The 13,028-nt window shown below is 51.2% G+C and overlaps 1 protein-coding gene across 9 annotated transcripts in view; it reads left to right on the top strand.

Annotated features, from left to right (window-relative positions):
* Positions 1-13,028, top strand: part of CPAMD8 (C3 and PZP like alpha-2-macroglobulin domain containing 8) — a 77,263-nt gene that overhangs the window by 19,734 nt on the left and 44,501 nt on the right. For 8 of the 9 annotated variants that reach the window (XR_012012188.1, XR_012012186.1, XM_072786852.1 and 5 more), the window contains 6 exons: positions 1,593-1,721; positions 6,181-6,364; positions 7,617-7,789; positions 8,405-8,554; positions 8,946-9,107; positions 10,748-10,890. Coding sequence is in view for 7 of the 9 variants with exons in the window: in XM_072786852.1 (XP_072642953.1) it covers positions 1,593-1,721; positions 6,181-6,364; positions 7,617-7,789; positions 8,405-8,554; positions 8,946-9,107; positions 10,748-10,890 (941 nt within the window). In the remaining 2 variants the exon portion in view is untranslated. The remainder of the gene's footprint in view (positions 1-1,592; positions 1,722-6,180; positions 6,365-7,616; positions 7,790-8,404; positions 8,555-8,945; positions 9,108-10,747; positions 10,891-13,028) is intronic. The other variant, XM_072786850.1, reaches the window with a different exon arrangement.

Below are 13,028 nucleotides of genomic sequence, written 5' to 3' on the forward strand. Positions count from 1 at the left end.
TTTCTGTCTCATAGATACATGTCTAAAAATTAGCTTTTTCCTAAAAATATCACATTAATAGAAAGATATTCTGTTTCTGTTACTGAATACTGCTTAAGAAAAGGTCTTTAATTATTCTTTTTTTAAATTTTAAATTATTTATTTATTTATTCATGAGAGATACAGAGAGGCAGACATGCAGAGACACAGGTGGAGGGAGAAGCAGGCCTCATGCAGGAAGCATGATGCGAGACTTGATCCCAGAGTCCTGTGGCCTGTGCCCTGGGCCTAAGGCAGATGCTCTGAGCCACCCAGGTGTCCCTAATTACTTTGTTTTTAAAATTTATTTTTATTTATTTATTTATTTATGATAGACAGAGAGAGAGAGAGAGAGGCAGAGACACAGGCGGAGGGAGAAGCAGGCTCCATGCCGGGAGCCTGATGCGGGACTCGATCCCGGGACTCCAGGATCGTGCCCTGGGCCAAAGGCAGGCGCGAAACCGCTGAGCCACCCAGGGATCCCCCCTAATTATTTTTTTAAAAGCAGAACTAGGGCAGCTCGGGTGGCTCAGGGGTTTAGTGCCGCCTTCAGCCCAGGGTGTGATCCTGGAGACCCAGGATCGAGTCCCACATCAGGCTCCCGGCATGGAGCCTGCTTCTCCCTCTACCTGTGTCTCTGCCTCTCTCTCTGTGTCTCTCATGAATAAATAAATAAAATCTTAAAAAAAAAAAAGCAAAACTAATTGCAGGTGTTAATTATTTTCTATTTATTTTACTTTTTACTTTTATTTTTTAAAATATGTATTTGTTTTAGAGAGAGAGCACGAGCATGTGCATGGGGGAGAAGAGCGGAGGGAGAGGGACAAACCAACTCCACGCTGAGCACAGAGCCCAACATGGGGCTCGATCTCAGGACCCTGAGATCATGACCTGAGCCAAAATCAAGTCGGACACTTAACTGACTGAGCCACCCAGTAGTCCCCGACTTCTTTACTCTTGATCTCCCAGAAGTCTTAGATCTGCACTTCTGGCCTCTCCTTTGTATTGTCTATCCTCTTTCAGCAGCAAGAGAAGGCGACAAGCTCAAACCCCAAAGGAGCAAAAGCAGTATAAGCACCCAGGCAGGACTGGGTGCACACAGAGGGAGGAGCGGGGTGCAGAGCCCCGGGGATGCTGTCCTGCATGGCCACTCCTTCTCCTGACCACCCTCTCTATGGTCACTTCCCAGGCTGTTATCCCCTCTGAGAAGCCACCAGGGCCACTGGCAAAACAGAGAAAGAGAGAGAGAGAGAGAGAGAGAGAGAGAGGGATGGGAAGGGCTTCCTAACATGCCTGTGATAGAACTTTCTTGGTGGCCACATGAGTCACCTGCCTCTGCTGGAGCCACCCCCTGACACCCTGTGACCAGTCTTGGACCTTGTTTCCTGGAGCCGAGGAACACTGCGTTAAGGCACATTGGACCCCATTCTCTGAGAACTGGGGAAAGGGGGTCTCCAAAGGGAAATTAGAGCATAAGAGGGTCTTGACGCAGGCCAGGGCAGTCAGAAGCCTCCCCAAGACCCCCTTCTTCCACCAAGCACCCAGGCCTTAACCAAATATCCTCTTTTCTTCAGACCAAGGTGACAGCACTCCAGGGGAAGCCTGTGGGGGCCCAGTACCTGCCCAGCTATCTCTCTCTCAGCAGCTGGTACTCTCCAAGCCAGTGCTATCTGCAGCTGCAGCCACCTCCCCACCCCCTGCAGGTAAGGCTTTCAGGTGTGCCCTTCCCCTGGCACGAGGTGCCTCAGGAAAACAGCAAGCACGCGCCTCGGGGGACGTGGGCATGCCCCAGCAGGGGCACAGGAATCCCTGTCCCTTCAGCAGTGTGTGCGTGTGTGTGTGTGTGTGTGTATGGGGGATTCTTCTGGATGAATGCCTGGGATTTAATCATGGTAAACCTTTAGGCTGTGGCCTGGGGTTTACCCTGATTAACCTGGCCCTGGGGGTGCCGGTACCATCACTTGCTCCCATGCCTGAGGCGGGACCCCCAACTGTTGGCCCAGGTTCCCACTGTCCGCAGGGTGGCACTTCTTGGGTGCAGGCACCGGATTTCCCCAGCCAACGCTTGCAGACACACCTGAGTATGGAGATGAGACAGTCCTAGGTCTGGGTCCCGTGTTCCTTCCTCCCAGTCTGTTATTCAACAATCCTGATTAAGCAAGATGGATGGAGATGGATGGAGCTGTGAAATTTGAGCAGAAAGTGCAGAGTTCCTTTGCTCCCTCTGTCCCCCGTGTGCGGGTTCTCTGGTGATTAGCAGCTTGTCTTAGGGTGGCACACCTGTTACAGTTGATGAGCTGGTATCGATGTGTTGTTATTAACTAAAATAATAACAGGGTACGTTAGGGCCCTCTCTGTATTGCAGACTCGGTGCATTTGGACAAACGTATAACGACACGCATCCAGCATTATAGTATCGTACAGAATGGTTTCAGCGTTCCACCCAGCTGTTCATTCATCCCTCCCTCCCCACGCGCCCCTGGCAACCACCCATATTTTCACTGTTTAATATTTTTGCCTTTTCCAGAATGTCCTATTGTGTTGGGAGAAGTGAAAACCCCTGGAGTTGTTTTGACTGGGGGCACAGTTTCAATACATACAAAGGAAGTCAAGTCATGAGATTTAGGTACAGATCCCAGAGTGGGGTGAGCGAGCACATAGTGAACCTGGGGGAAAGGACAGTCCTCTGTCCCAGGTCACTTCCTAGGAGACAGACAGTAGGGCAGCAAGCACCTGTTACTCATAAGGTGGTTGAGAAGGAAGTCGCTAACATTTGAGGGGTCGGTGCTAAGGGGTTATTTTTATTTTTAAAAAGATTTTATTTATTTATTCATGAGAGATAGAGAGAAACAGAGACATAGGCAGTGGGAGAGGCAGGCTCCCTGCGGGGAGCCTGATGCAGGATTCAGTCCCAGGACCCCAGATCACGACCTGAAACAAAGGCAGATGCTCAACCATTGAGCCACCCAGGTGCCCCTGACCCTAAGGGGTTATTTTAAAAGGCACGTGGGGAAAAGTGAAGCAGAAAGTTGTGGCCAGAATCCTAAGCTTGGGTCCTCATATAAATGTCCAGACTCTGGCTGTGAGCAGCTTGTCAGGCCATCAATTGCCCAGGCAGAAACAAAATAGCTGTTTCCCCCTCACGTATATACAGCAGTCCACCTCTTATCCATGGGGACACATCCCTACATCCCCAATGGATGCCTGAAAATGCACATAGGACCAAACCCTACGCAAGGACTGTGGAATGCTTACCCCCTCTTGAATGATGTATGTATAACGAAGCACCCTGTTAGCTCCTTTAACTGAGCCTGAGGGCAGAGCCTGGCCGCCAGGAGTGGTGGCAGGCTCCCAGGCATTGCTCCCCGGCCCTACCAGCCCCATAAACTCCCTTTCCGAGAGCTGCTGCCCAGACGGGCCAGGGGCCCCTGGGATGCAGCTCAGAGGAATCCTGGCACCAGGGCCACCCATTTTGGGACCTAGCGGCCCTCTGCAGGGGTTCTGAGAATGAGAAACTCAGAGGAGATTGTGCCCAGCTTGGCTGAACACGCTGTTCTTGTAATGCTATTCAACCAGCGGCGCCTTGTGGGGATGCTGGTGTTGGCTGCCTTCCTGTGGGGGCGGGAAGGAGCCCTGTGTCCCCAGCTGGCCGTGCCACAGTTCCCATTAGATGAGGACTTGGCTGGGTCACTCAGACTTTCCTCTTGGAGGGACATCTCCATCCTGCCTGAGTTGGGTCAGCAGGCTCCTGCTTCCCCCTGCCCCATGACTGTCACCAGGGCGCCCCCTGGGTACGGACGGCCTCAGGGCATGGAGACCAGAGTGACTGAGCTTGGTCCAGCCTGGGCTCTATGTTGGGGTCCTTCTCCTTCCTCCAGATTTGAGGTGCATGCAGGGATGAGCTGCTCTGAGAATGGGGGCTGTCAAGCCTGCCGTTTAGGGTTGCCGTGATGCCATGGGGCTAGTGTGTGAGGAGAGGAGAAAGGTTTTGCTCTTTTCTTTTTTCCAACATTGAAACCCAAGGGGACTTTTGTTTAGATGTCTTTTTATAAGGGGGATATTTACAAACTTAGAAATCGTAGAAAACGGTATAACCATATGCCTTTCACCTAGATTTATGAATTAATATTTTGCCTCTGTCCATCCATCCATCCTCCCACTCATGCATCCACTTGTCCACCTACCCACCCACCCAGCCATCCACCCATCCATCTACCCACACATCTACTCCTCTATCCACCCATGAGCCTATCCATCCATCCACCCATCTACCCAGCCATCCACTCATCCATTCACCCACACATCCACTCAGCCATCCATTTCTTTAGACTTTTCATTTTCTGCAACATTGGAAAATAAATTACATATATCGTGATGCTTCACTCTTAAATAGTTGAGCATAACATGTCCTAAAAATAAGGACATTTTTCAGCATGATCTCAAGGTTCTTATGACATCTAAGAAAATTGTCTTAACTCAAGATATTGTTACATCTACACAGTCTTATGATGCACATACATGTAAGCATGCAACCATATGCATGCGCCTATGTGAACGCGCATGCATGTGTGTGTGTGTGTGTGTGTGTGTGTGTGCGTGCATTTCATTCAGGATCAGTTTACGTGTTGCATTTGGCTCTTCTGTGTCCCTAGTTGCTCTTGATCTGGAATAATCCCCACCTCTGCCTTTTCATAACCATGATTTTTGTGAAGAATTTAGGTCCGTGGTCTTTTAGATGATCCCACGTTATTAATTAGAATCAGGCAAAATTGCCACATATGTGCCGCTCTTGTGTATCCTGTCAAGAAGCACAGATTTAGAAGGCCCCATGTTGCTGGAGCTGATCTTATCCTTGGTTGGAGTCTGATAACTCTCAGCTCTTTTTCCTTATGGGTGAGGCTACTGAATCACCGGGGTGACAATCTGAGGCCCCTGCCACACTGTCCTGATCCCCAGCAACCTTTCATCCTGTGCCTTTAGCATCACTGACAATTCTCATGTGACCTGTTACCACAATAGGGGCATCATGATGGGGGTTCTGAACTCTCTCATTCCTCCTACATTTGTTAGCTGCTGTTCCTCCATAAAAAGAAAGAACTTGGGCAGCCCCGGTGGCTGGCGCAGTGGTTTAGCACCACCTTTAGCCCCGGGGTGTGATCCTGGAGACCCAGGATCGAGTCCCACATCGGGCTCCCTGTGTGGAGCCTGCTTCTCCCTCTGCCTGTGTCTCTGCCTCTCTCTCTCTCTCTCTCTTTCTCTCTGTCTCTCATGAATAAATAAATAAAATATTTAAAAAAAAGAACTTTCCTTCTCTCCTCCCTACTGTTATTTTTGTTGTGTTGTTGTGTAGAGTATGTTACAGACTTGAGGACCTGAAAACAATTGTTCAATATGTTATAATCTGTTATCAATTCCTTTTTTTAAATTTTAAATTTTGGAATAATTTTAGATTTTTCAGAAGAGTTGCTCGGACAGTACAGGGAGATCCTGTATATCCTTCCTTCAGCTTCTCCTGCTGTTTCTAAGTTTTAGAAAATTGTTTGTCTTTTCATTGTCGAGTTGTGAGTTCTTTATGTATGCGGGATACCAGACCCTTAGCAAATATGTGACCCAGGATGCTCAGGGTCTGGGGTTTTGTTATTGGGGGGTCAGTCACATAGCCATGGCTGACCATCTGCATGGCTGACCTCAGTTCCAGGCTCTCCAGAACTCAAATTGATTTGAGTGTGACCCAGGCAGTCCTCATAAATCATATTGTCAGTAGCTGGTGGGGCCTGAGCCCTCAGGTAAACAAAGATACCTAATAGGGAGGACATTTCAGAGGCTTAGAGATGCCCCCTGGGGAGCCGGGGGCCAAAGGCCAGAGCTCTCTTCAGGCCAGGTTCACTCTTTTACTGCACATCACCTCATTGAGAGCTTCCACACTGTTAGTACACTCGATCCGCACCACAGCCCATTGACAGAGCAGCCAGCTGAGGCTGCCCAGGGGCCGTGGCCACTGCCAGGATGCCCAGTTTTCTGCTCTGAGGCTGGCATTCCTGCCTCAGCTGTCCCGGCCTCCCTGTGGCCCCAGAGTGGCCATCTGCCTGGAGTGGGGGCTGTGGCCTTGGTGCCAGGCTATGGGTGCCACATAGGGCTCCTCATGCTGCCTGTCTTCCACAGGTGGGAAGGGAAGCCCATTTCCCCGTGAAGTCCACGTGTCCCTGCAACTTCACCCTGTACTATGAGGTGGCCGCGAGGGGCAACATTGTGCTCTCAGGCCAGCAGCCCGCCCACATCACTCAGCAGAGAAGCAGGCGGGCAGCCGCAGAGACACCGATTCGGTTAATGCACCTTTCTGAGACAGGTGAGCCAGGTCGCAGGCAGGTGTTCCTTGTTCTTTCAGAACCACTGAGACCGGGGTGGGTGCCCCAGAAGGGAGGGGTAAGCAGGACTCACCCTGGAGGGGGAGCTTGTCTCAGGACAGAGGGCTTGTGTCCCAGGCAAGATGTGACTCGGACCAGGAGGTGGGCAGTGAGCAGCTGCTGGAGGTGGAGAGGTCCTCTCCAGGCTGTCCTCACTGCCTGTCTGCAGGGCACAAGGGGCAGGCCAGCCACAGGCTGGACCCCTGTGCTGGCCCACACTGTGCTGTGTTGCCATCAGCCAGTGGCCTCTCTGACTCTGCCCAGGTCACCCTCCCAACCAGGAGTCTTCTTCCTCCTCTCCCTCCTTGACTCCATGTGCTTCTCATGAGACCCACAGCCTCCTCTGGGTCTTCCCCAGCCTCTTCCCCCTTCATAATCCTTCTGCCTAGAGCAGGATCCCCAGACTGGGCGATGGGGACAGCTGAAGGCAGGCCATTTGTGGTGGGGCTGTCCGGCGTGCGGTACGGTGTCAGGGAGCGTCCACAGCCTCCACCCATTCGGTGCCAGTAGCAACCTATTCACACACAATACGATGACTTAAAAAATATCCAGACATTGCTACTGTCCCTAAAAGGAAAAGTCAGCTGTAGGTGAGAATCAGAGATAGATAGATAGATAGACTCATGGATTTATGAGTAGATCTAGATCTATACTTAGATTCACACTTAGATTCATAGACGTATTCATTCATAGTTCATAGACATAGATAGATAATAGATAGATGATAGCTAGATGCATAGGTAGACCGGAACCCAGGGTCCCTCTCATGGAAAGGCAGGGTTTCCCACTCTGGGCACTACTAATGTTTGGGGCTGGATCATTCTCCTGTTGTTGGGGCCATGCTGTGCACAGCAGTGTCGAGCAGCATGCCCGGCCTCCTGCCCCGTAGATGCCAGTGGCACTCCCAAGCCATGACAGCCAAAAATGTCCCCTGGGGGGGCAGCATCTCTCTGGTTGAGAACTGCTGGCCCAGATGGTGCTTTGGGAGTCATATCCCCACATCCTTTTGGGCTTCCCTTCCCTTCCCTTCTAGGTGAAGTAACAGGGAATGTGAGTATCCAGGAGTACTCGGCCCAGGACCAACACCCATCTTGTGCTGGGCCCCAGGTCATCCCCAGGGCAACCTGGGGCATGGCTGGTCCCAGTGTGGGGTGCTGGGTCCTCATGCCTCTCCCCACCTCTAACTTGTCTTAGAGCCTCCTCCAGCTGCGGCAGCCGAGGTCAATGTGTGTGTGACCTCTCTCCGGCTGCCTGTGACCCCTAGCATGGTCCCCCTTGGCCGCCTGCTGGTCTTCTATGTCAGGGAGAATGGAGAAGGGGTTGCGGACAACCTCCAGTTTGCTGTTGAGAACTTCTTTGAAAACCAGGTGGGACATGGGGAGCCGACTGGGGGAGTGGCCCAGCAACAACCATCTAGGGATGCTGGGGGGGAACTCCAGGGTGTCTGTGCCCCGAGTAGGCTGTCCACAGCTGCCACTTGGGTTCCCAGAGGGTATCAAGGTAGGACTGCAAGGGCTGCCCTGTCTTCGGGAATAATTGCAACTAAATTACATCTTTACCGGAGCTCCTCCCAAAGTCACCCAGATGGAGATTGCATTAGGAACACACAGGGAGAGCCGTCAGCTCCTCGCTGTCTCCATTGGGTCCCAGACTTAAGGGACACGATTCATGCCCCTAGCAGCGGGCTCAGCTTTCTGTCCCTTCTCCCTGCATCCTTTGAAACTGGCTGCTACATGCCCTCAGCCAGTGCCTGTCCCCACCCCCCCCTTTCTCCTTGCTCCCCTCCCATCCTCAGCACAGAATGTTCTAGTTACATCAGTCTTGTTCCTGTCACTCTGCCTTCCGCCCTCATCCTCACGTGGGCAGCAAGGCCAGGGTCCCCACTGAGCTGGCTTCTTTGGCAGGTGGAGAGGGATGGGGGTGGGGGGACCAGTTGAGTCTGGCCAAGCTCCTGACTTCTTCCCTGCTGTGTTTGGGTCCAGGTTTCACTGACCTATTCAGCAAATGAAACCCAGCCCGGGGAGGTTGTTGACCTGCGGGTCAGGGCTGCGAGGGGCAGCTGTGTGTGCATCACTGCGGTGGACAAGAGCATTTACCTGCTCAGGTCAGGGTTCCAGCTGACTCCGGCACAGGTGAGTGGGGGCCCTCGGGCGCCAGGGTCCAGCACCTTCATGCTGCAGGGGTAGGGCGCTCTCCCTTTCCAGGAAGTGAAGGGCCCCATGTGAGTCCAGATTCTTTCTGTCACTGGTAAACCCAATCCTTATCATTGCTTTGCTGAGTTGAAAGATGTTGGGGTCAAATTCATCAGACTCTCGCCCTATAACATTGTCCAGATCCTACCTCTCCAGCCCCTCTGCCCCATGTTTCCAATGGGCTAACGACACTCATGCCTAACACCTAAGATGGTCTCCATGTGATATTTGTGCAAGGAGGGTGAGATGGGAGCATGCCAGACCCCTGAGAGCCAGTTTGGGTTGAAAAGCAACCTCCAGTTGACCAGCCTTTCTTCCCCTTTGCCTGTAGATTTTCCAGGAATTGGAAGATTATGATGTTTCTGATGCCTTCGGGGTGTCCCGGGAGGATGGGTCCTTCTGGTGGGCTGGACTGGCAGCCCGACGCCGCCGGCGCTCCTCCGCCTTCCCGTGGCCCTGGGGCATCACCAAGGACTCCGGGTCTGCCTTTGCTGTAAGGACAGGTGGCCTTCGACCCACCGCCCCTTCCAAGCTCCTCTCTTCTTGAAACAAACGATCTCAGGGATATAGAAATGATCAAGGTGGAAGTTCCCAAACTTTCATTGGGGCAGAACTAGTTTTTGATTCTCCCCGATAAGGGCTCATAGTGGACCCTCCTGATTTGCAAGGCAGATGGGGTGTCGACCGATAACTTGAACGTGGCACGGAGCAAAGACATTAAGGGTGCTTTGCTGGAAGGAAAACCTTTACACTGGGGGCAGGCAGCCATGCTCTCTCAGGTGGCAGGTTCACCCCCTCTGACATTCGTAGCTCATATCTGTCCTCCTTCCTGGCTGTGGGGGCCGGGGGTGCCAGGGCATGCAGTAGGCACAAGCATCATTCTAGATCATGCCACATTAGGATGCTGGCAGTCTCCACTTCTCCACTTGAATGCATGGCACATATGTGGGTGCTTTTCATCCCAGTTTTAAAATCATTTAAAACACCCTGTTTTTATTATGGAAAGTTTTCAGACGTACGGAAAAGTTGAACAAGTTAACAAACACCTATATACCCACCACCTAGATCCCATAATTAACATTTGCTGTAGTAGCTACAGAATACATTACACGTCTGTATCTGTCTGTACCCGTATTTGCAGGTGTATCTATATCTGGATTGGAATAGGTGATGTTTCAATTACACATTTGTTGAAGGCCTGGCAGCGTGAACTCCTGGGCCCTGGCAGCTTTTGCAATTAGGAGGTGATGGCTCTGAGTCCAAGCAACTGGGCTCATATTCCTTGTTCCCAAAGTAGAGCTGGCCAGTCCAGAACGGGGCTTCCCTGCAATTGAGTTGCTCCCAGTATTTCCTTTTAAAGATTTTATTTATTTGAGAGAGAAAGAAAGGGTGTACAAGTGAGGGGAGGGACAGAGGGAGAAGCAGGCTCCCTGCCAAGCAGGGAGCCCAACGTGGAGCTCAATCCCAGGACCCCAAGATTATGACCTGAGCTGCAGGCAGACACTTAACTGACAGCATCACCCAGGCGCCCTTCTCCCAGTATTTAGCAGTGATGAAGGTAAGAACAGTCACATTTGCAGTCAGCTGCCTCTGGTTTAGATCAGGCAAGGTGCCAAATTTTTATTTTAATGGTGAAATTCACAATTAGCAGAATTAACAGGAAGATGAACCATTTTAAAGTGGACAATTGGGTGGCATTTAGGACACTGACAGTGTTGTGCAGCCAGCACCTCTGTCTAATTCCAGAACATTTTCATCACCTCAAAAGGAAACCCCATCCCCATGAGCAGTCACTCCCCATACTCCTCCTCTAGCCCCCAGCAACCATGAATCTACCTTCTGTCTCTGTGGATTTGTCTGTTCTGGACATTTCACATAAATGGAATCATACATGTGGCTTTTTGTGCCTGGGCCACAGATGTGCTGGCCTCCCCACTGCTCTACCCTGCGTGGTCACTGGGTCCCACAATCCCTTCAGCCCATGTCACCAAGCTCAGAGCAGAGGATGGGCCCCCTGCCCCTACTGAGCCACAAAGCAGTGGTGATGCTGGGCAGTAGCCTCAAAGTGATGGAACTGTTGGGACCATCACATGCACTTGTCCACCGGGGTTCTGGGCATTGTCTGTTGCTTAGGAAACTGGACTGGTGGTGATGACCAACCTGGTGAGCCTGAACCACCGACAGGATGGTGGCCTGTACACCGATGAGGCTGTCCCTGCCTTCCAGCCCCACACGGGAAGCCTGGTGGCAGCGGGGTCCTCCAGACAACCCCCCAGGTAATGGCTGCCTCCTGCAGGGTTGTCTGAACTCATACTATGGACACTGGGGACTGGATCATTCTCCACGGCGGAGCTGTCCATGCACAGCAGGTGCTGAGCAGCAACACTGGCCTCCACCCACCTGATGCGGATAGTACCCTTTTCCCCCCGTTGCTACAACCATAAATGCCTTCAGATATTGCCTCTGCTAGGGGCAAAGTCCCTGCTGGCCCAGTGGGCTGGGGAACCAAGCACTTAAGCGCCCCACTCGGTGTGTCAGGGTTGGGGGCGCAGAGGGAGCAAGGTACATCAGGAGCAGAGCTCTCTGAGACAGAGGGTTTGGGGTGAGGAGGTTAGCTGGGGTTTGACGCTCCCTCTCTCTACTTAGAAATTTCTTTCTATTACCTCTTTCCTCCACCTGTTCCTTCCTCTTCTTTCTCCTCCTCTCTCTTGGCTTTGTCCTTCGATTCTCTGCCTTTTCAAGTTGAACACCAAGTAATATTCTTCAATCTTTTATTGTAACTCTTCACATTTTAGCCTTTTGAAGGTTATGAATTTCCCTCAGAGTGCTGCTCTGGCAGCACCTGAGTTGTGCTGTGAAGCATTTCCATTATTTTTTAAAAAGATGTGTTTATTTATTCATGAGAGACACAGACTGAGAGAGAGAGGCAGAGACACAGGCAGAGGGAGAAGCAGGCTCCATGCAGGGAGCCCGATGTGGGACTCAATCCCGGATCCTGGGATCACAACCTGAACAAAAGGCAGGCCCCCAACCACTGAGCCACCCAGGCGTCCCAAGTGTTTCCATTATTGCTTGGTTCCAAATAGGTTCTAACTTTGGGGGCTGTGTCTTATCCAGAAGTGGACACGTTTTAAATTTTCAGAGTGGTATTTTAAATTATTATTTTTAAATATGTTTTGTAAATTGTGTCAGACATGCATTGCAGCTGGTGAACCTGTCTATTTGTTATCTGTTGTCTGATTCTTACTTTGGAGGCTTTTTGTGTGGCCAATTCTTTTTGTAAATGCTGGTGTCTTCTTGAAAAGAAGATCCAAGGCCCCATCAATTCTGTACAGGGCTCTCTATGCCTGCTTTAGGTCAAACCTATTGATGGTGAACCATATTCCTACGTACTTCTTGTTTGTCTGCTTGCTCACTTATCAATGGCTGAGAGAGAAGGATTCACATTTCCCCCCTTAGATTTGTGGCTTTGTCCCTGGAGTCCTGGAAAGCTTCGTTTCACAGGAGTTGGTGTTTTCTCCTCTTGCCTGTCTTGTCCTCACCACCCCCACCCCTTCTTTCTCACCCTCTTCTCCTGCTGCCTCTCTTACTACCTTCTCAAGCCCAGGTCTCAGCCAGCTTGCTGGGGAAGGGGAAGTGTTTTAAAGACCTTGTCTCCCCATTCTCTCTGGATTTAGGGGCTGGCAGGCCTTGGCTGTACTCCCTCCTGCCCATTGCTCCCAAAAGGGGCACAGAACTGAGGGGCGGGGGCTAGGGTCAGTGTGGTCAGTATCAGGTATCTCTGGAGATCTTGGGGGTGGATCCCACACTCCTCAGCGCTTATTCTGAGCCAGAAGTGGCCCAGAGGATCCCCTGCCCTGGCAGACCTTGTCCACAAAAGCCCTCTCCATCTTTCATACCCTCTCTATCTAGATTGAGATCCTGGGTACTTTGTTCTCCAAGGTTCTTCCTGCATGGGCTGCATACTTAGAGGGAGTGTAGCAGGCCCACCAGGATCTTAGTTTCCAAACTTCCAAACTCCAAATCATGGCACAGGCAGACCATGAATACTTTGGATGCATACGGAGGCATTTCTAGAATGTGGTTGGATGAGGGAGGTGAAACACTGGCCTCAGGGCCTCCATCCACCAGACACTACCTCAGGGGCCCTGACCGTCTCGTGTGCAGGAACCCCAAGAACTTGGCCTGGAGTGGGTATGAAAGTAATTTTCTGAAATCCCAAACTATGAAGGCGATTGTAAATCCCGGTGTAGAAAGGCATAAGGCATGCCTTCAAAAGGAAGTGTCTGTGCCTTTTTATAATTGGATGACACATCCATGCATCTGTATTCTGAGGACAAGATATTTTTTTTAACCATATGCAATGGTTAAAATTTTTTCAAGCAGTGTGAAAGTTTACATAATTAAATGTAAG

The sequence above is a fragment of the Canis lupus genome, chromosome 19, assembly GCF_048164855.1.
Source record: "Canis lupus baileyi chromosome 19, mCanLup2.hap1, whole genome shotgun sequence".
Taxonomy (NCBI): domain Eukaryota; kingdom Metazoa; phylum Chordata; class Mammalia; order Carnivora; family Canidae; genus Canis; species Canis lupus.